General features: G+C 39.7%; 1 protein-coding gene across 2 annotated transcripts; it reads left to right on the top strand.

Annotated features, from left to right (window-relative positions):
• The first annotated feature begins 1,366 nt into the window (after positions 1-1,366).
• unc13d (unc-13 homolog D (C. elegans)) lies at positions 1,367-21,395 on the top strand. 2 transcript variants are annotated; one of them, XM_008437786.2, is made up of 34 exons: positions 1,367-1,514; positions 2,364-2,390; positions 5,142-5,198; positions 5,289-5,345; positions 5,427-5,534; positions 5,609-5,668; positions 5,823-5,889; positions 7,836-8,016; positions 8,094-8,138; positions 8,223-8,294; positions 8,377-8,446; positions 8,532-8,636; positions 8,881-8,973; positions 9,061-9,161; positions 11,824-11,941; positions 12,169-12,290; positions 12,381-12,471; positions 12,549-12,605; positions 13,511-13,608; positions 13,734-13,785; positions 13,864-13,994; positions 14,457-14,574; positions 14,863-15,015; positions 15,888-15,983; positions 16,102-16,308; positions 17,245-17,319; positions 17,418-17,497; positions 17,607-17,721; positions 17,801-17,872; positions 18,036-18,119; positions 18,200-18,320; positions 19,236-19,359; positions 19,626-19,843; positions 20,782-21,395. In XM_008437786.2, exons 1-34 carry the CDS (start codon positions 1,452-1,454, stop codon positions 20,892-20,894), a joined length of 3,351 nt encoding a protein of 1,116 aa, XP_008436008.1. In that variant the 5' UTR covers positions 1,367-1,451; the 3' UTR covers positions 20,895-21,395. The 2 variants fall into 2 exon arrangements, with proteins under 2 accessions (XP_008436008.1, XP_008436009.1); XM_008437787.2 differs by lacking the exons at positions 1,367-1,514; positions 2,364-2,390; positions 5,142-5,198; ... (2 more) ...; positions 5,609-5,668; positions 5,823-5,889 and adding an exon at positions 6,834-7,058.
• Positions 21,396-21,431: the final 36 nt, after the last annotated feature.

Genomic DNA, 21,431 nt, shown 5'->3' with positions numbered 1-21,431 from the left:
AGTTCAGCCTTTTTAACTCTGTTATTCCTGAATCATTTCAGACGCAACTAATTGCCTAATTGTTACATAGCTAAGTAGAAATGTAAATGTAATTTCATCATGAATCCTGCTGTTCTGTGTCGGCCTGAGAGGTTTGTTGGAGAATATTGGTGAACAAACGGCATCATGAAGAACAAGGAACACGGCATATGTCAAGGGATAAAGCTGTGGTAAAGTCTAAAGAAGGTGGAGGTTACAGAACATAATCCCAAACTTTAAATATCTTCTAAAGTTCATCAGAGAAGTAATCATTAGGTCTGCGGGAACTTGGGAGTTGTTGCAGAGATCTGATGGGTGAATAAGTTATGATTTCCACAAACAAGATGGAGGACACATCAAACATGTGAAGAAGGTACTCTGGTTAGATGAGACCAAAATTTTACAATTTTTTCCCCCTTACATGCAAACACTACACCCTGAACACACTTCATGTTTTGCCAGCTATGTGGTAAAACATGAAGCTGGCGGCATCATGCTGTGGGAAAACGTAACAGGGCGAGGGAAAAAGTAAGTTCATTTAATACATAAGATAATTCAAAAAATAAAGGAACACAAATAAAGAAAGATGCAATAAAAACAGAAATATATTCAAACAAAAGTAGCTCAATTTAGACATCACATAAAAAGAAAGAAATTATAAAACTGCAAATGTAAACAAATAAATAACTTGAAAATAACAAAAATGACCAGATCTAATGACAGGTATTGTCTAAAGGAGTTAGACAATACACACTTTTTAATAATAATAATAATAATAAAAAAWAAAAAAATAAAAAAAAAAAGCAAAATCATTTTATTCCACTTTAGGATTATTAACACAACAAAATGAGAAAAAAAAAAGTTCAAATGTAACAAATACCTTAGCAAGTTTTGGAAATCGACAGATCTCATGATTATTTCTGATAAACATAAAGAGGAAGAAAATAAATTTGTCAATAATTGACAAATTTCAATTTTTCATAGTCCCGTGGCCCGACTGGTGTAACGGACAGCTTCTCCTTTAGCTTTATGTAATCTTGTGTGAGACGTGTTTTTCATCTGTGGTTGAGATTCATCAGTTGAACCTTCCTACAATACGAACAAAGTATTACCAACAGGTCAGTGAGGGGAATCTGCAAGTGCTGTTTTCTTATGTGCAAGCAAACGCCGGAGAACGAGCGAACGAGCTCTGTAGTTTTTGATTTAGAGATAAAGGAGAGTGCTGGTTGAAGAAAACAAAACAAAAAAATATATAAAAACTCCTAAGTCACAGCAGTCACTGACGTTACCAGCCTTAACAGGAAGTGATGACTTCCGGCTGCTGTGTGATAGTACATCGAAATGCAGTGCGCACACACAGCTTCCCCATATCTCACACACGGAGCACACCAGCTCACCAGGAAGGAGCCTGGTGATAAGATAGAAGCATCACCATGGCAGGTCAAAGTGGGCAGAACACCAGAAAAGGAGAGAATTTACTACAAACACCTGAACAGGTAAAAAAAAACAAACAAAAGAAAACAAAAACCCACCAACTCACTTTAACAAAGCCGATGTGTGTTTAACATGCCGTCTCACTTTTGCAGCAGTTGGTTAGTTGCCAACTGGGTGGTTGGCGCTGAGAGCTGGTGCTGATCGAAGAGATCGAGCGCTCTAATAACGTTGTTACAAAAAGATTGTCTTTGGCTTTCAGCTGCTGGTGTGAGTTCAGTCACGTTTATTCAGGTGATATTTCTGAGCAGAAACAAAACTGTGCTCATTGCGATGTTAAAACGTCTGTCCAAGCACTGAGTCATCGTCTCCTGATGGCTATTTTAAGGTCTGATGACTATGATTCACAGGGCTTTTAGATAGATATTTAAGTCAACTCTATTTTTATTTTTGTCTCTTCAAACTTTCTGCATGGTTTTGTTGCTAACTCATCTGAAGGAGAATGCCGTTTGATGAGTTAAAAGACCCTTTTGCTGCTTTGTGGAAAACATTCTGGGACAGCTGTTTTTGCTACGACGTGTGTGTATGAAGAGGCTGCGTCCAACCGTGTTTGCATATCTATATTTACAATGTGAGATTTCCCATTCAGTTCAGTTGTTTACTTTTTTCCTCCCCCGATTTGAATGTTAAGCCTCCTCACGGTTGCCTTCATGTCATTTTCATAATCAACGATAGAGGAAGTCCTCCTGTGAGGAAGGCATTATTAGAAACATGAGAATAACTTGATTACTTTTTTAAGCAGGGACAAATCTAGTAACAAAATGTCACGAACCTCAATTTTATCTCATTTTAGCTGCTTCATAAAATTTGCAGTCTCCTTATATCTGCTTATATATGATTGTTATTTTTTTCAGGAACATGGCACACCAAGACACAGGCAGGTAAGTAAGATCAGATGACATTTAAACAGTATTTCATCAGTATTATGTATGTGGATGGTCAGAGTAAGTTAAACAGATGTTTGATTGAGGGCAACACTGCCACGGATGTCACTTTAAGGGAAAAACAAAAATACGCTGTAAAAAAAAAAAAAGTAGTTTGTTTCTAAGAAATGCTTCACTGTCTACCAAGTAACTTTTGTCCTGCAATAAAATTACAAGAATGTACAAATAACCCACAATGTCAAAGGTCATCAACACAGAAAGCTAAATAACTAAACTGAAGTGGAACCATTGCTATTAGCTAAAAAGAATCCCAACCCTGAAAACATCTATTGGAACTACGGTTGTCAAAATGGAAAAAGTACAGTTTTGCCTCTAAGTTTATATATCTTGGCTTTTTGGCCCAATTTTCAGATATGAATGATAGTTCGATTTTTTTTCTTTTTTTATTTGCCTGGCACTATTGGTTAGTGGTTGGGTGAAGCTATTTATTGTCAAACTAATGTGTTTGCTTTTTCTAAATCATCATAACAAGAGGAACTGCTCAGATGACCCTGATCAAAGGCTCACATACTAAAGTCCTTAACATCAATTCCACCTTTAACTTCATGACAGCTTGAAAGTGTCTCGTGCTTGTCTGAGATAAGACATTTGTAAATTTCCCGTGTGGTCTTGCATGAGCTGCATGTTTGAGTGATTTAATGATACTGAGGCCAGAAGATTTTCCTACTGTAGCCAATGACAGCTTGGCTTGGTCCAGTGTTTTGGATCATTGGTATGCTTCTGTAAATTTCTCCTCTGGTATAACTTGCTGCATTTACATTAATCAGTTTTCACCAAAATTCCTGTGCTAACACATATCCACACCATCAGTTATCCACTTTGGGGTTTCATGGTTTGAATCCTGTACTTTTATTGGGCGTCTTGAATCCACTACACCACTTTATTTTTTTTAAAGTTTTTTTTAAGTGTGTTAGCTGAAAAATATTGTTTTTTTTCCTACACCCAGACCAATTTTCCTACCAGTTGTGTCTGAAATTGTCGATCGATCTGCGACTCAACGGAATCCTACATTTTCCCCTTGTGTATCAAATAGTTTATAAATGCGATGCATCAGACCACTTCTACCAGGTTATGCAAATATTTGGTTTGAGTCAGTTGGGTGGTTTCTCTTGTCATTGCGATTTTAAAAGAGCAAACACAACCGTTCGACAATAAAGGTCTTCAACACTAAGTTGCATTGAAAAGCAGCAGTAGCTATTGTAACCAATACTCTGCCTGGATATGTGAACCTTTGAGCAGAACAGTATGAGTCAGCTCAGCAGATGTCAGAACATGTATCAGATATGTAAAGACACAACTATAGAGTTCATGGGTTCAAAATGCATCTATGGTCAATGTAAGGATTGAGGTGGACAGGTACCAGATGTTGGTGGTTTCGTTCCATCCATCTGTCCGTCTGTCCATTCATCATTTAATGCATCATATCCGTGTAGGGTTGTATGGAGGCTGGTCCCTATTATGGGCCACTGTGGTTTTAATCAGTAGAGCAGATATCATACAAACTGATTGTGGGTTTGATTCCAACTTCCTCCTGTCACATATTGATGTGCACTTGAGAACTGTACACCCTTCTGCGAATGTATGGATGTCAGAGTGCACCTGGTGAATGTGGCTCTAGAGTAGGGGTAGACAATCCCCATCCTCGAGGGTCAGTGTTCTGCAATTTTTAGATGTGCCTCTGCTTCAACACACCTAAGTCAAATAACTCTGGAGAACTTGATTGCACTGAGGAGGTAATTAATCCGTTTGGTTGAAGTGTGCTGGACCAGAGAGACATCTACAAGTTGCAGGACACTGGTCCTTGAGGACTGGGATTGCCCACTCCTGCTCTAGAATAAAGTGCTTCGTGAAAAGCCCCATGTAAATTCAGCCCATCTATCTCTGGAAGTCTTTGGTAAAGAGGAGGTGGATAAGCTGGACATGTGGCGTAAACATAACCACTTTCTCAATGTCTACAAAACCAAACACTGAATTTGTGACACAGAGAAGTGTAGGAGACCGTAGCCATAACTGGAGATGAAGTGGAAACTACCAAGAATCTGAAATTGCATTGAAGATTCTGTTATCTCTTCTGTCTTAGCCTTGCTGTGGAGGAGGATCCATAGTTAGTAGCTGGATTAGTTTAAGACAGGAGAAGCGTGATTTGTCCAGAGCGTTGCACTCTGTATGGTTCCATTCCTGTAGATTGGCATGAAACCAGCATGGCCAGCCCTTTGAATTTTCAGCTAACCAATCCAAACTAGCAGAAAAGCAGTGCTTTACAGTGGGCTACGTCGCTAGGAAAGTGTTAGCATGGGTACAAATTACAAGCATCATTTGTCACAGTCAGCAGATCCTGCCGGTGTGCCTTGTTATCTGTCAGCCACCCTCAGAATAAGTGAGGAGACTTGGCCATCAAAAGGAGAGATAGTGGAACCTGCCACTGTGTTGATATCAACCAATCACAGGCAGTCTTGTAGAAAGTCGTGTTGCTGGCATTGAACAACCTTTCTTCTTAAGTGGAGTGACATTTTTATCATTTCTATTTTTAAATGGCATGTAAATACATGTGAAATGTGATAATGTGAAACTGTGGTATCATTCATTAATAAACCATCTAATTCCAAAAACCCAAACTCTCTAATAGTCTCTAATTAAGTTACAGAGTAGGATTAAAAGTTTGAAAGAAACTTTTTTTTGTCTCAACAGTTTTCCCCAGTCCATTCACGTAAACTCGGATTTACAAGGAGACAGAGAGACAGGAGGGTGAGTGACACTCTCAGATCTTGGTGTATAAATGTCTTAAGACTACCCTCGGCCTCTATAGGCAGCAAACTGCTCTTTTTGTTGTTTCAGGATTTAAAAGAAGATGAAAATCCGGAGGCCAAAGAAAGACGACACAAGGAGATGGAGGTACTCTCGTCTCTTTTTTTATCTGGAGTAAAACTGTATCATCCCACCTGAACCGTCGCTAAGTTTGACTTCTGTCCGTAGCTGAAGCCGCTGTATAAGGAGCTGCTGTACACCATCGCCCATAAGATGGGTAAACCAGCGTCAGCGGAGGTCTTCACAAACAGCCAGCTCCACCAGTACCTAAAGGAGGTAATCTCCCTTTAGCACTTAGCACAGGGCAAGGTTTGCTGATGACTGATGGTTCTTTCCTTTCCATCTACCAGGCTTTCACTATGACAGATGAGGAGCACAAAGGTCTGATGGAGAAAGTACAGAACACAGAGGTGAGAAAAGGAAATCACCATGTTTTTGTTTTCCATTCAACGAACCGTTTGAGACCCTAACATCTATTTATAGATTTTGTGTGAAATATCTTAACTTGCCATTAGCAGGAAGCCGAGTTTCTAAGTATCTGACATAACATGAAATCCCCTACAGCCGCCCATAAACTGCCTGATGGTCACCGTGAAGGAAGCTAAAGAAATTCTAGGAAAAGACGTCAGTGGTGAGTTCTGCTCTACAATGATCTTTGCATCTCTTAGAACGGACAGAAACAGTTACTGGAAGTGAGTTTATGGATGGAAGGATGGACGAATGACAAACTGCTTTGTAGGCAGGAACACTTGCCAGATTAGTTTGCTAATTTCAGCTTTATTGCCATTTGAGATCCACGTCCTGTGGTCTCATTAAAAGATGTTCAACCTATAGGAACAGTAGGACAGAAAAATGTATCACTTGAAACTTTCTACAACCTTGGTATACTTTCATTACTGGCCCATGTCAAGTCGGGAATATAGACCTCCTCCTGAAGTACTCCTTCTTCTTTGTGTGACTATAGTTCAATCTTTAGGAGTTTGGCTTGTATTGATTGTATTTCCCCGCCCCCCCATTTTTTATGGTTTATGGTTCTGTGTGCCTGACGAGAGATTAGAATATTAATTATCTAAAAAAACAACAACATATAAATACATTCATTTCATTGCAATCAGGACATTTATATGATACGACCAAATGGCCTCAAACAAACCCAAAATGTAAACTCTATTAAACTGAGGTAATAGAGTCAAAAGGTTTATAGATTTACCAGCTTCTTACAAATGAAGTCTTCACCATCTGGTTTTGCTTGTGCACAACATTAGGAAGCTTTCTTCTTAGTGCTCAAATGTTTTTCTCAGTGAACGTATACTTTAGCTTTATAACATCTCAATAAATCCAAGAGTTTCCAAGTGTCACTATTCCAGCAGATATTTTTAATAAGTCACATTATAAAAGCAGGATTTTCTTTTTATGTAGTACAGCCTATTTGATAGAAATGTGCAGAAATGTCTACTCAGAAGTTGAAATGTTACGTTCCAAGATGGAAAAATAGACTAAAAGCTTCTTGCCATCTCTGTCCATGAAATGCGGTGTGTTGTGGTGAGGAAGACGCTAGCAGACCCAGGTTGGCGATGAGTGATGGTCGTTTAATGATAAATATGCAGCTCAAACAGTCCCAGAAAGCCATCAGCACAGTGAGCGGAAGCTAATGCTAACACTGGTAGCGACTGATCTAAAAATCACTGATACACGAGCTGACGCCGACACATGACATCAACAGTTCAACTGTGACGACTGAAACTACGGGGTGGCAGTAACGTCAACCGATTAGGACCCAACAAAGGCACAGAGACACAGGTGACATGAAATACACAGAGGGTAATCAGGGAACAAGACACACCTGGGAACAATCAAGGGGAAGACGGGACAACACGGAGACTCACTAGAYTAGACACTAGAAAAACTCAAATCACTACAAACTCAGAGTTTATAGAAATCCAATATGGCCGTTGTAYGTTTAAGTAATAAAGTTTATTTGCCTTGTACCTCATAAAATTATTAATCCAAAAATGGCTGTACAACATTTAGTGTTTGAATACATAAAATCCAAATGAAAACAGTTAGCTTGCTTTGCACAGGTTAATTAGCTCCTTACTGAGCACAGCGTTTAGCATATTCCACTGTATTTTTCTTTTAATACTAACTCAGAATCACAATTAATTAGCGTGGCACTTACCTTGTAAATAGTTGATGCCAACTGTTATTACGTACTACTAAAGGCAACACGATCATCAGCGTTGCTAAAGCTAGRTTTTATCTTGCTCAGTTTGCTAGCAAATTTGCACCTAGCTAGTGCCAGGCTAGATTCCCATTTGCCCTTAGTGCAGCCTTAATTCCTAATCGTGTGAATTCAAAATGTGTAGCAGACCACGTTACAGCTAAGCTTTAACCACAATATTTAAATGGTCATATTTAAGTTTCCTATTTGTAGCTAACAGGAATGMTATGCGGTGCRGTCCTCTACTACTGTAGCCCATCATCAAGTTTCAAATTCAAAGTCACTTAAATCTTTAGGGTAAAATGGCAAACTAGTTGTCTACCTTAAAAGTAAGGATCGAAATGTTCTTCCTTCAGGTTTTAGTGACCCTTACTGCCTCCTGATGGTCCTGGAAGAGGAGGAGGAGAAAAAGAGCAGCCGCGCAAAAGCCAAACCCAGCAAATATGTTGTAAAGGGCACAGTATCACATGAGAAAATCTACCAAACCGATATCAAAAAGCAAACCTTGAACCCCATTTGGAACCAAACCTTCATACTGTGAGTTCAAATTTGTGGCAAGTTTCTGATCAATTACAGAGTTGGTTTTTTACACCTATCGTTTCTTTCTTCTTTAGAGAGTTTGAAGATTTGTCAAGCACCACTTTCCACCTTGAAATGTGGTAAGAAGAGCAAGAAAAAAAGCGTCACTTWGYYAGTTTTTATTMAACTTTGGCACATGTTCACTTTCTGCTCTTCCGCTGCAGGGATAAGGATGAAGAGGTGTCTCTCACTCAGAAACTGGAAGAGATCAAAACCAACTTAAATAGTTTAAGAAGGTATTAAACTTTTCTGTTTTTAATTGACTAAAAACATAATACCTGGCGAGTATTGCTGTTTTCTAATCAATGCTCTGCTTAGGATGATCAAGGAGGCCAAAAAGGAGAAAGGCACAGATGACTTTTTGGGAAATATTGTCTTAAGACTACAGGTAATAAAAACRCTTAATTTACTCCTTTATTTTACCGTGGATGTCTGTTCAGTCTTAAAAACCAAACTCTGTCATAACGCTATAGGATCTCCACTGCACTGAGGACAACTGGTACAATCTGGAGCCCAGAACGGAGACGTATCCTAATCGCGGAAAGTGTCACCTCTTCCTCCAGTTCATCCACAAAGCTGTAAACGAATTCCCTCAAATCTTAGCTGTTGRAACCTTATCCCACATAGGATTTGGCACAACTGTGACTAGATTTTTTGCAAAAGTGTTTATACCCCAGGAACTTTTTCACATTTTTTCAAATGACCTATTCTGCTAACTTTAAACTAGGCTAATTTTATTCTCATCTGACCCTTCAGAGGTTATGAATACTTTTTTTTTTACCAGGTACTGTAAACCTGTGTGTGTTTTCGTGTCATTGACAGAGAGACGGGACTCTGAGCGCCGGTCGCAGTGCCTATACCAACTACTGTGGGATTCTGCAGCAGTTTGTCCAAGCTTATATTTCAAAACAACAGGTGCAACACAGTTTCTCCCTGTGCTGTTTTGAATTCTGGTTTTCTTTCTTTCTTTTTAACTCCGTTCTCTGATGTTTTCTCACRCAGAGCTCCGCTCCGTGGAAAGGCGCGCTGTGTGGCGAGGCTCAGACTCTGCTTGARCTCTACGCTACGCAAAACGACCTCTCTCCTTTTCTGCAAGACCTGGCGTAAGCACCGTGTTTTYCTCTAATAGAGTTTAGTGATTAGGTAAAATGTGAGCCCAGTACTGAATTTTCACAAAGTCARCCAAGACCAATTGGGATATATTTGAGTTATTTGAGATGTATGCAATCACCTTTTTGCCGTGCAATCATACGGTTTGGGTTCGAAGACCGCCGAAAGAYAAACTTCTCTTGAAGCCACTTTAGCCTTTCACAAATCAATCACTTGATCCGACCATGTACTGTTGTGACATTCGCCTTCATCAAAGATGTCCAAAAAAAAMGTTTTAAAAAAACCTGACTTTTTTAATGCTCTGATGTAAGGTCTGTCTAACAATATGTAGATGCATTAAAATTATTTAAACTGATAAACGCAAAATATAACAAAGGAATATGTCTTTAATGCACCATGTTTTTTTTTTGCTTTCATTTCAAAACATCCTCACCGCGATCCAACCAGCCACTAMTCTCCACCCCCCTATGACATGTCTCTATATCAGTCCAGCAGTAGCTCTCCCAGAACGTTCTCATAGAAGTGGCCAGACCATTAAGCATTTTAAAAGGGCACAGCTAAAAGAATATTTAAAATGAATTAACTAATTTTGTATTTATTTTTGGGGTCTTTCATGTATGTCTTTCTAYGACATAAATATGATTCTCTGAGGTGCGCAGCATGTTTTAATGGGGGCCACAGCCCCCTCTGTGCCCCCTCATGGGGGCACCACTGCAGTCAGGATGAATTGGGATAAATTTATTACCTGCCTGGGTCATTAACTCCCTGTGTCCACTTGACTGTCTTTTTATGCTCCTACCCTCGTCTSTGATCCTGAACTGGCTTGAGTAAGTACAGAAAAAGTATGAGTGATACTGTACGTTGTCTCCACTCCTCTAACCACAAAAAATTTGAACTGATCCTTGTTTCGATCACAATTTCTATGCAAACTGAGAACTGGTAAATCATATGATCTTGTAGGAAAGCAAATACACTCATGCCAACTTGACTGCTGTTTCTTTCAATGCTCTTTTTTTTTCCTACGTTAAGTGGAGCTCATGTGTGAATAAGTAACATTTCATTAGGACAGGTCACACCAAAGTAGTGGCCGTTCTTGAATGAATGGAGCCACAGATTGTCTGCTTCATTTGTGAAAGTTCATCTTTGCTCCAGTGCCAAACAAGCAAACTTTGGTCTACCTGAAAACACGGGTCTGGGGTTAGCATGCAACCGAACCGTAGTGTGGTTCGCTCATGGGCCATCCARCAAACCAGAGAGAGAAAGTAAACCAAAAGGAGGAAGTTATGTCACCTGTACTCATGATTTACATGTGATACATATATTACTCTCTGCGTCTCTGCAACCACAACAGGACGTCGTAACTTCTTAAGTCTCCATGTCTTTTCTGCACTGCTGCATTTGTCCCATATATGAAAACTAAAATACAGATATCAGGGAGGCTCTTTAATCCAAATACACACAAATAAATAATTCCTAGAACAGATAAATATTTTGGATATCTAGAGCAGCTTTCTTCCTASGCATTTACACTAATTTARCAATCATTTTTCACAGTTCAGATGATGTCACACTCATTTTTTTCTATTTAGAATTAATATTATGAAAAACTGATATTGAATTCACATCAGAAACTCTCATTTCAAATTTACGTGTATAATTTAAAATGGAATTAAAGACAGGAGTGAATTTTTTAAAAATTAAATGTTAAAACAATTTGCCATTTCCTCGCTGTTAATGCTAAATAACATAGTCCAGGTCGTGTTGCCATCTTTTTTATATTTGTCCCAAATATGAACGCTCCACAACTTCAAATTTAAAACCTTTTCAACGTCTTGACCAAATAATTYAGTCTCACGTGTTCACCAAATTGTTGTTAGAAAACTCAATTTAATGGGATTTCAATTAAAGTGTAAAAAAAAATTAAGAGAGTTCAGAAATTTTAAAATCTGGTTCTATTTAAAAAAGAGAGGGGATAAAACCAGCTAACATTTCACTAGCAGTAATAACACTTTTAGAGTCTTCACGTAGAATAAATCCACATTAGTTTGACTTTGAGGCTAAAGCTAACCTAAGCTAACTGACTCTAGTCTGACACAGTCCAAGAACAAAGAGGACTTGTACCATTTAAAATAAATTAAATCCAAAACAACTACAGTAGCTTAATGAAMAGCTGCTTCGTGAACTTTTAACCCTTCACGATGTTTACATTATGATTGACAACTGCTTACATGTGAAAGGAAAGTTGGAGGCGATGTACCTTTTGGGCTAGCTATTAGCTTTAGCCTCTAGATACAAGTAATGTTGGTTTCTATAAAAAAAAAAAATATTGTAATATATAACATTTATAACATTCAACAAAACCTCACTTCCAAAATTCACTTCTATCGCTTTACTATAACATTAACTGGACKGTTAGCTTGCCTCCCTTCAGGGGAACTTCTCCCTGGAAAGATTCTTTTAAAAGGTCATATCCTTATTTTAAGATCACAGATTTTAAAATTTGAAATTTTTTTTTGCTATACATTTTGTATACATAAAATTTTATGAAATAATTCTAAGTAACCCATCAACCACCTAGCTTAGCTGTGACAAAATGTGCTACGTTTCTGTCATACGCCTGCTCTTAACAAGTGTGATTGTGCTTACCCCTGCCAGGAAGTGGGTGGCTTACAGTAAACTGTACCAGAGCTTGGAGGTGGACTCGTCTGTGCTGTTCCATCAGCTCACCAGCATAGAGTACCACTGGCATCAACAGGAGCTTCCCTACCAGCAGGTACACGTGCACGACTCACWKWCCTCATAACAGGAAAAGATTTCAAACTTTTAGTGTACRTTTGTGACTGATTTAACATTTATAAGTTAAAAAGAAACTATTTRCAWAAGTAGTTTGCTTGAATTATCACTTGTAGACGTGTGTTTGGTGTCAGATCTCAGGAGAAACTAGAAGTTAAGATTTCAGCACAGATGAGGGTTGYGTAAGGTGCCRCTTTCTGTTGACAGAAACAGGAACTTGGGGATTCTCTTCACGGCTTCCTGCAGTACGGACTCTGTTTGGTTTCCAAATACAGAGACATCTTCCCCCCGACTCCCAGYGCCACTCCGAAACTACACACACTCCTCAGGTGTGTCTGCCTGGAAAACACACACACTYGTATGTTTTAATTATGAGCCCCACATAATGCAATAAATGATTTTTATTTTTATCAATGCAGGATCTTGGTCCAGATCTGTAAGACTCAAGCTTTCCAGAAACTGAACCCGGCCAACTTTGAGCTTCACAACGAAGTCCATGATGCCATAGTGGTGAAGCATATTTCCAGTTATATTTTATGGTTCACTTATGGAAGTTTATCAAATCAAAATAGTGATTTTTATACCAGACAGGCACAGAGGAGTGGTTTACCATCAAGAAGGGTTTGCATCAGCCAATGACCAAGGTAAAAAAAAAAAAAGACATCACTTTTCTGAAGCTAAATACACACAATAGAAATGTGTTATAGTTATTCTCTTTTTAGGGGGATTTTTAATGTACTGAAGCTGTATGGCAAGCTCATTTATATCAAAATAATGTCTAGTTAAAATGACCTTTTGTCTGATAACTGAAATATCTGTCATGCAGAGCAGAAAGGATGACGAATGGCCTTTCTAAAGTGTCCACACCCCTTTGATTTCTCTTTGCCTATTTCATCACTTAGCAATTTTCTGTGATGAACCAGCACAAGGTTCATCATACACTGCAAAACCACAAAATCTTACTAAAAGCATTTTTAGTCTAGCTTCTAGTCCACGTGTCTTGGCACACTGACAAAACTAACTTACTATTTCATTATTGTTTTAAGTCAATAATTGCTTTAATATTGATRAAAATGTTCCAGTTCCATTGGTGGATTATTTCACTTATGACATGAGGACATGAGAAAAATGTCTTGATATAAGTGAAATAATCTGCCGGTGGAATTAGAACTTTTTCATCAATATTAAGGAATAATCGTCTCACAACAAATTCATATATCTAACGCTAACTTGTACGGTAAGTTAGTTTTRAGATATTTAAAGTGTACAAAGACATTTGCACTAGAAACTAGACCAAAATACTTGGTAAGATTTTGTGTTTTTGCAGTGTAACTGAAGCAGAAGAGAAGTGATGGTTCTCGRTTCTTTTTAAAAATGAAAAGCAGTATATTTTACTGTATATTGGAATTATTTTGCGTAGAATTGATCTTTGTTCTGAATAATAAGCACATATTTGCATCTATGGAATCTGACGATAGCAGTGCGGGAGTGARGTTTGACTATATGTGTTGCCACGCAAATGGAATTTCTGCACTCTGCTGAAACGCAGGACCTGACAGAGATCGGGAGCGCCCTCGCTAGGCTGATCGCRGAAGTTCAGGAAGACATAAAACACAACAAAGACGTGTGGAACCGAGTTTTTGTCAGGTGACAAGAGCGACAAAAGATTTTTTATTTTTTTTTTAAACTGTCCGTAAATCTGCCAAATGTTTTGATAAAACACTAGTAAAGTGTTTCACTCCGATAGTAATCAATTGTTCTCTCCACTACAGTGCTGTGCAAGTTGACGTCTTCACTGTTGTCTATCAGAAGTTTGACTCCTTGGTAAGCTGCGAATGGAGCATTCTAGGTTCACATGACTCACCTCATTTCCTCACTTCTCACGGTTCTTGTTCTCCATAGCTTGCACAGGAAGTGAAAGCCACCCTCTCCATAATGGAGGACCAAATGGAGCTGAACCTCTCCAAAAGCCTGTTTCCTGTTTACCTGAGCTTGCAGGCCATCCACAAAGACAAGGCCTTCCTGCAGAAACGGTCTGAAATCATCACAGATTCTATTATGATGTTATTTTATTTTATTTTTATCTAACCTAGCAACTGGTGTTAGCATAAGAATAAAAAAAAACCCTGAAGAAATTCATCCATCATTGAACTTGTTCACAATTATCTATTATTATTTAATAATTACGTGACGCAATGGAGGAAACTGGTTGCAATGGATTACATTAGGGGAATCAGAGTGAAGGGGTTGAAAACAAAATAAAAGTATGTCACATGATTTGTGACATATTGATTTTTCATTATGTTTTAATACATACAGTATGAATGTCCAATTTATTATTATGTGCTTTTTGTGTTGAAAGAAACAGGCTAGTGTCTATAAACACAATAGTTAAAATAGAAAATGTTACGCAAGAAGACTGAGCCACACAATAAAAGATAAATTAAACAAATATTTATGGTTTTGTTTTTTTTTGTGTTGTTGCTGTTTTTCAGGGGATTACTCCAGCTGACAAACTTTCATGAAGGTTTCCGGGACGCCCTGCCGTACTGGCTGAACCAGGCGTTCAGCACCACTCTGGACCGGGTGGTCAAGGCGGTGCAGGTTGACCAGGTAACACGCTTTTGATGATGGGCGATATGGCTCACCGACCGCCGGGGGCCGGCATAAAGTGTTGCGCACAGGAGGCTAACGTTAATGTTTGAAAAGGAGCAGAAGGAGGCGCTGACTCATGCGAGAGCCGCCACTGGAAATATGCGGAAATAATTCCGCATATTTCCRCAGAATTCAAGAACTAAACCCTGTTCTTAATGAAACCCAGCTTGACCTAAACCCCGCTTGACCTAAACCCTGCTTGACCTAAACCCCGCTTGACCTAAACCCTGCTTGCTGTGCTCTCAGCTGCAGCCGCTGCAGGTCGGTGCGGTCCCCATAAAGCAYAGCTCCTCAGCCGTAGACCTGGTGGCGTGCATCCAGCCAATCTGCCACTTATGGGACCAGCTGTCGTGGCCTGACCCCGAGGAGGCCTTCATGCTCATGGTCAAACTGACCGAGGTACAGCACTCAGCTGTTTCTAAAGCAGTCTCCCTATTTTTTTTCTTTTTTTTTTTTACATATCACTATGTTGTGTTAGTATAATATGAGAGAGATAATCTGTCATCTGAACAAATGAACCGTTCCGTCAGAAACAACCAATCAGAGCCAGCTATGAATGCTAAAGCTAGTTAGCTACCAATGCTAAGCCTGTCACAGGAAGCATAATAAATTTAGATGAGCTATATAATTTACATTCTGATGATTAATATTTTTCAAAGGGAAATTTTGTTTACAGCTACATCATGATTCATTTTATTTATGGTTCCAGTTGTGTGTGGTTTTTATTTACGTTTGTAAATAAAAATATGTGTTTTTATTTTGGATATTTAAAGCATCTTCCAGTTCCAGTGTGGAGTGGTTCCGTACAAAATCAAGGTTTATTGATTTTTGAGAGGGTGAACGTACATTATTAAGTCATTATCAATATATTAATTGAAAATGGTCTCAAAACAACAACATTATTGTCCGACAGAATAATTACAGGGACAGATTATGGGCAATAAAATTTGTGATCGATGACAACGGTTTTTGTGTAGCATTAAGTTGTTTCTCTGGTCATTAGCACATTTAGCAGTACATACATGAAGTTGATTGTCAGCGCTAAGACACCCCCTCCTGGCTCTGATTGGTAGCTTCTGACTGGGAGCGTCGCATTTCTATTTGTCTCATATCAGACATGGTGACATGTGGTGACATTTTTAACAAATAGGTAATAAAAAAGACATAAAGAAAATCATGTAAAAGTTACATACTGCAGCTTTATGGCCTTTTTATGCAACTGATTAAATTTCCACTGATTAAATGAAGTAAAGTTCCACTTATGTTTCCAGGATGTTTGTAAGATTGTAGTGAACTACTGTCACCTCCTAAAGGAGCGGGTCCGGGTGTTGTCTGAGAACTCGGACCACAGCATTGCCATCAACATGGTAACCGAGCACATCTTCACTCATGTTCATTTACAAACTTTTCTGCACATTTTCCTCCATGTGTCTCAGGTTTTTTTTGGGGGTTTTTTTTCTTCTTCTTCTTCTCCTTCCCTTGCAGCTGTGCGTCGTAGTGAACGACCTGGAGTACCTGCGCTCGGTGCTGACCCGGCTTCCCTCTCAGCTCAACTGGGAGGGGCTTCGCATCCGGACCCAGAGCGTCATAGGGCAGAGCCAGTTTGAGAACACGCTGCATTCCCAGCTTCAGCAAGCCAAGAGCATCCTCTGCAAGGAGATCCGGTCGGCTCTAGACACTCTGGGGAAACAGGTACACCACAAGTCACACGCTTTAGTGTATGTCATTTGGACTTCATGTGACGAACCAACATGAAGTCGTTCATGATTTGGATGTGTGACGAAAACAAAACATGGCTGTAGAAGATTTACAAGTACAAATCTGAGTGTGGTGCGGATTTGCATTTGATCCCCCTTTTCGCTGATATTCCTAAATAAAATGAAGCAGAAATTTATGACTCAGGTGAGAGAACTTACTGACAAGCCATTTAATCTTTGTGCACCTCTAAAAATCTAGGTTTCACAGAAGAGTGTCTTGACACAAGCAATATTTCATCTTGTTTTGCCAAAAAAGTCTGTTTCATCATCATCCTAAATACATCATCTCAAGACAACATCCACTGGAAAAACACATTTTACCAAGAATTATTGGTCTAGTTTCTAGAGAAAATATCTTAGTTTTGTCTTATTTCAAGTGTACTAACTTACAAGTAGCTCTTCAGTAACAATTAAGAGCTTGTTTTTAGTCAGTAACTCCCTAATATTGATGACAAAGTGTTAGCTATATATCGGTATCGGGAGTGAAAATAAGCAGATCGGTGCGTCCCAAATGCTTTTCTTTGACAGAAATCTGAAGACCTGAGACTGGGGTGGAGGTTCACCTTTCATCAATTCAAGTCAGAATGGCCTAGTCAAAGTCCCTTGACTTGAAAGATATGCGTTACATTTTTTGTACAAAAAAAAAAAAAAAAAGGAAAACTTTGCATCATTAGCACTCTTGTGCTGCTTTGTGTTGGGTTTTCACAGATGACCCCTACACGTCAGGCTGAGGTTTGTGGTTGTGATGTGAGAAAACGTGAAAACCTGCAAAGGCTTTCGCGGGGCAGTGTTTGTGAAAGAAACATGCTCGTTTTTCACTTTCACGAGCTGAATGAAATGAAAGTAAACACAGCTCTGTCTGCGCTCTCAGTTAAACACAGACATCGAGACTCACGTCAGGAGCATGTCCACCAGGCGGAGGATTCCCTCCAAGTCCACAGAGGACGTGAGTCTGCTCCTCGTTACGATACTTTCTTTTTATTTCTCTCTCTTAACAACCAGCTGCTATTCTCTCTTCACGTCACGTCGCTCGTCTCCTCCCAGGCCGCAGCCCCTCTGATGCGCTACCTCGAACAGGAGCTGCAGTACATGAATGAAAACCTGGTTCAAGAGAACTTCAACAGGTGCTCCGCTAACCCGCCTCTGTCAAACATGCCAAATCTCCTCCTTTTTGCCCGTTGGTCCGTTTCTTTAAACGTCGATTTGTGCTTTATTTTCCTCTCCCGTGACCAGCCTCCTGACTCCGTTGTGGCAAAACTCTGTGAAAATTCTTTATCAGGTCACCAACCAGCATTCGCAGCAAGAAGGGCTCATGGTGTTCTGCCAGAGGCTGCTGTACACGCTGCAGGTGGGTTTTTGCCGTCGGAGCTCACTCTCCTCTCGGTAACCGTCTCCGCAGCCTCACGGTGTGTATCCTCCGGTTTTAGTGTCTCGAGCAGTGTTTCCACGCCGACGGAAACGGGCTTCCTCAGAAGGCGTTGCACTCCGACGAATACAAGGTGAGTACCGTCGACACCGGCAGCTGAGTTCTCTGGTATTTCATTGAAACGTTATCGATTCAGGTCCATTTCCTGTCTGGTGAAAAAAAAAAAATTAAAATAAATAATTTTAGGTACAGCCATGAAAAGGCTTGATTTCTGTGATTTCCTAATGCTTGAACAGAATCTGAAGGCTCACCTCACTCACCACTCGCTGACCAGCCACCAGCTCATAGAGAAGTTCTTTAAAAGAAAAATATCAGAGCAGGTGAGTTATTTATTTAAAAATATCAAATCGGAACTCCTGTGAGTTTTTTTATGCTTTATTCTGCTTCGACCGTCTCGCAGAGAGATTACCAAGGGGAAAAATATGGAGCGGTCACCCTCCTCACGTCCTACAGGAAGTCCGACCAGAGGCTGCACATCGAGGTGCTTAATGCAGTCAGCCTCCTACCAATGGACTCTAATGGTACAACACAACAACCACAGCTGTGTACTGGCTTTCTCAAAGTATTCAAACACCTTATTATTGATTTGTAAAGCAGCTCTAGCTCAGTTGGTTTGTACAGGGGAAGAAAGTCCGTCTACGGCAATTCCGGGTCAAATGTTCAGATTTAAAGGGGACCTATCGTGCAAAATTCACATTTTTTATGTTTTTCTACTTGAATTTGGATTTCTACTGCTGCTAAGAACAGTTCAGGCTGTTTTTTTTTTTGGGGGGGGGTTTGGGCAACGAGTTAATGTTTTTTTTTGGTGTCTGAAAAATGAGCCGTTTCAAAAATTTATTGTTGAGCCAGAGTCGTTACCTAGCAACCCAAGCCGAGCTCCGCCATGTTCAGTCAGCTGGTTTTACCGCTGTATGCGCTGAACAATGGCTACTGGAAAAGACAAATGCTTTGTTGTTGACTTACCATCCAGAATCCACTTGCTGCATTCTTGTCGGTTGCGCAGGAGGCTCCACTTCTGCTTTTCAAAGATGCACGATTGTATGATCACGCATCTGTTTCCAGTCATTATCACATAGTGTAAACGTCGGGTCGCTGGGGGCGTGGTCAGCAGCAGTTTATTTAAATTTAGTGACAACTCAACATAGGCAGACTGAGCAGACTGAGATTTCATTTTCTAAGAATGATTTTGTCCAAGACATGTTATGAACGTGTTTTGTATAGTCCATAGGTCCATCCTAATCTGTTCAAGGAAGGAGTTCACCTTTAAACTATCAAGTGCATGTTTAGGGTTGTCCTAATGAATGGTTTTTCACAATGTTTAAATTTAAGACAAAAAGTTGAAGCGGAGTGTGAATGCTTTTCCACGGTCAATACATAAATAAAGAAAAATGCTCGAGACCCCTGCCTACATGACCTGGTGCTTTGACGCTTGCCAGGCCTCAGCGACCCGTTTGTGCGTCTGTGCCTGGAGCCCAACCACGTCTTCCCCGAGATAGAGCCGCGCTGCACCCAGTACAAGAGCTGCGATCTCAACCCCCTCTTCGACGAGGCCTTCGATTTGTAAGTCTCTCTTTGCACAAACACAAAATCCTACAAAGTATTCTTGTTTCTACTGCAAATATCTTGGTATACTTGAAATAAGACAAAACAAACGAACAAGTAACTTTTTATTAAGATATAGGAACTTGATTTCAGTCAATAATTCCTTAATATTGATGGAAAAAGTGCCAGTTCCACTGGCGGATTACATTTCGCTCCTCCTCTAATGCTTCCCGTGGGATGGCTTTAGAGGTAAACTCCTTGCTGACTTGTTCTCCGTATCGCAGCCTGGTTTCACTGGATCAGTGCCAGACTCCAGGAGCGTGCTTGGTCGTCACGGTTCTGGACCACGACACCCTGAGGCCAGATGACTTTGAGGGCGAGGCGTTCCTGGCCCTGGAGGACGTACCTGGAGTTTCAAAACAAGAAGGAGAGGAAGTCGACTCGCAGATGGACTCAGCACCTGAACAGATACGGCTGCCTCTGATGCACCCTAAACCTAATGGTAAACTTTTTTTTTTTTTTTACCATTTAATAAAGGAGTGGGATTAAAAAACATGGGAAGATGCCTTGCTATAGCTTAGAACCATTCATTTTAACCTTCATTGTATTTAGCATTAAATTCATCCTGTTCTCCTAATTTGTTGTAGATCCAGGAGGAACAATGTCTTGTTTTGGTTTAAACTTTTCTTGTTGTGACAAATAACATTAAACTGATGGTTTATTTCCTGCATGGACCAGTTAACACCTACAAATTATTAAAGACACAGTATTATGTAAAGTAGACTTTTTTGAGCTTCACATCATGTTATAATGTTATTCCCTCATCAAAAACACACCAGGAGTGTTGCTTTGACTCTTGCATGCATGTTTGAGAAATCCTTTAATCTCCATGGCAACCAGGTGTGCAGAACACCTGGGTGGACCTAGCTCCGCCTTCGAGACACAGCTCCTCCTCAATGCTACAGTTTCCAAGCCTCAGAGCTTCCCCCACTCAGCTCCTTCAGACTAGCCAGCAGCAATTAGCAAACACCTGGTGGAACTGTGTGTATGCTGAGCTCATCATACATGTTACTTCTCAGTGAAACTGTGGCAAAAACATTGTTGAAGGGTTATTAGAGGAGCCATGTTGTGATGACTTACTGAAAGTAAAGTTTCAGAAAAAGCAGGAGTTTTTTAAAGAGACAGAGGCCCAATTTTTGAGTGTTAAATGACAGTCAAATTTCTTTTAAGTCATATTCGATAAATACAGCATTTCTATAACAACTGAAGGTAACAGTTGCTTGATTGCGCTATAAAATTACACTGTGCGTCTGGAAAAGACATAATGCTGCCCCTTTTAAAGATATTTTTAATCTATTGCTTTTTGAAAGCTAAAATCTGGAGGGATTTAGTTTCATTTCATCACCTAATGTTTCCCTCCGCCTGGCTGCATGTTCATAGAGGACAGCATCCTGAAGCTGCTGGAGTCCCGGCGAGGAGAGCGAGAGGCTCAGGCTTTCGTCAAGAAGCGACGGCAGCGGGAGAAACAGTCCCAGGAGGCGGCGCAGCAATGACAAAACGCACGGAGACCCGTTCTTCCTCCAAAAATATACAATTTGTTTTTAATGATCAGTACCAAAAAAACAAAAGACAAAAAAAGAAAAAAGAAAAAGAATGCACTCAGAAAGAAAACACTGGTGTTGCATGAGTTGTGTGTGGACAACATGACCATCACAGTGATCCGAAAAACACTTTCACGCCCGCATTTCAACATCTACATGTCCACATGCATCCCGATGGTTCGTCCAATCAGTGCAAGAGAAAGATATAACATCACTTATGTATGTGTATACATTTATATATAATATATATGAAATATATATATATTATACACTGTTGAAAGACTGAAATGTCAAAAGAGTACTACAAATGTAGAAATTTGGCAGAGAAAGCTGTCACATATTGATTTAAAAATAGCTAAAAAGCCTTTTTTTTAACTTTTTTTTCTTGAGTGTTCTGAGCTTGATTCATATCGAACATAAAGGGTGTTAAAATAAATAATATCTGAAACTGGACCTGTTGGCCTCATTTATTACACCTTCCTATAGTTT

This window comes from Poecilia reticulata, linkage group LG19, assembly GCF_000633615.1.
Source record: "Poecilia reticulata strain Guanapo linkage group LG19, Guppy_female_1.0+MT, whole genome shotgun sequence".
NCBI lineage: Eukaryota > Metazoa > Chordata > Actinopteri > Cyprinodontiformes > Poeciliidae > Poecilia > Poecilia reticulata.
The sequence above is the reverse complement of the archived record's forward strand: the minus strand, read 5'-3'. Positions and strand labels throughout refer to the sequence as shown.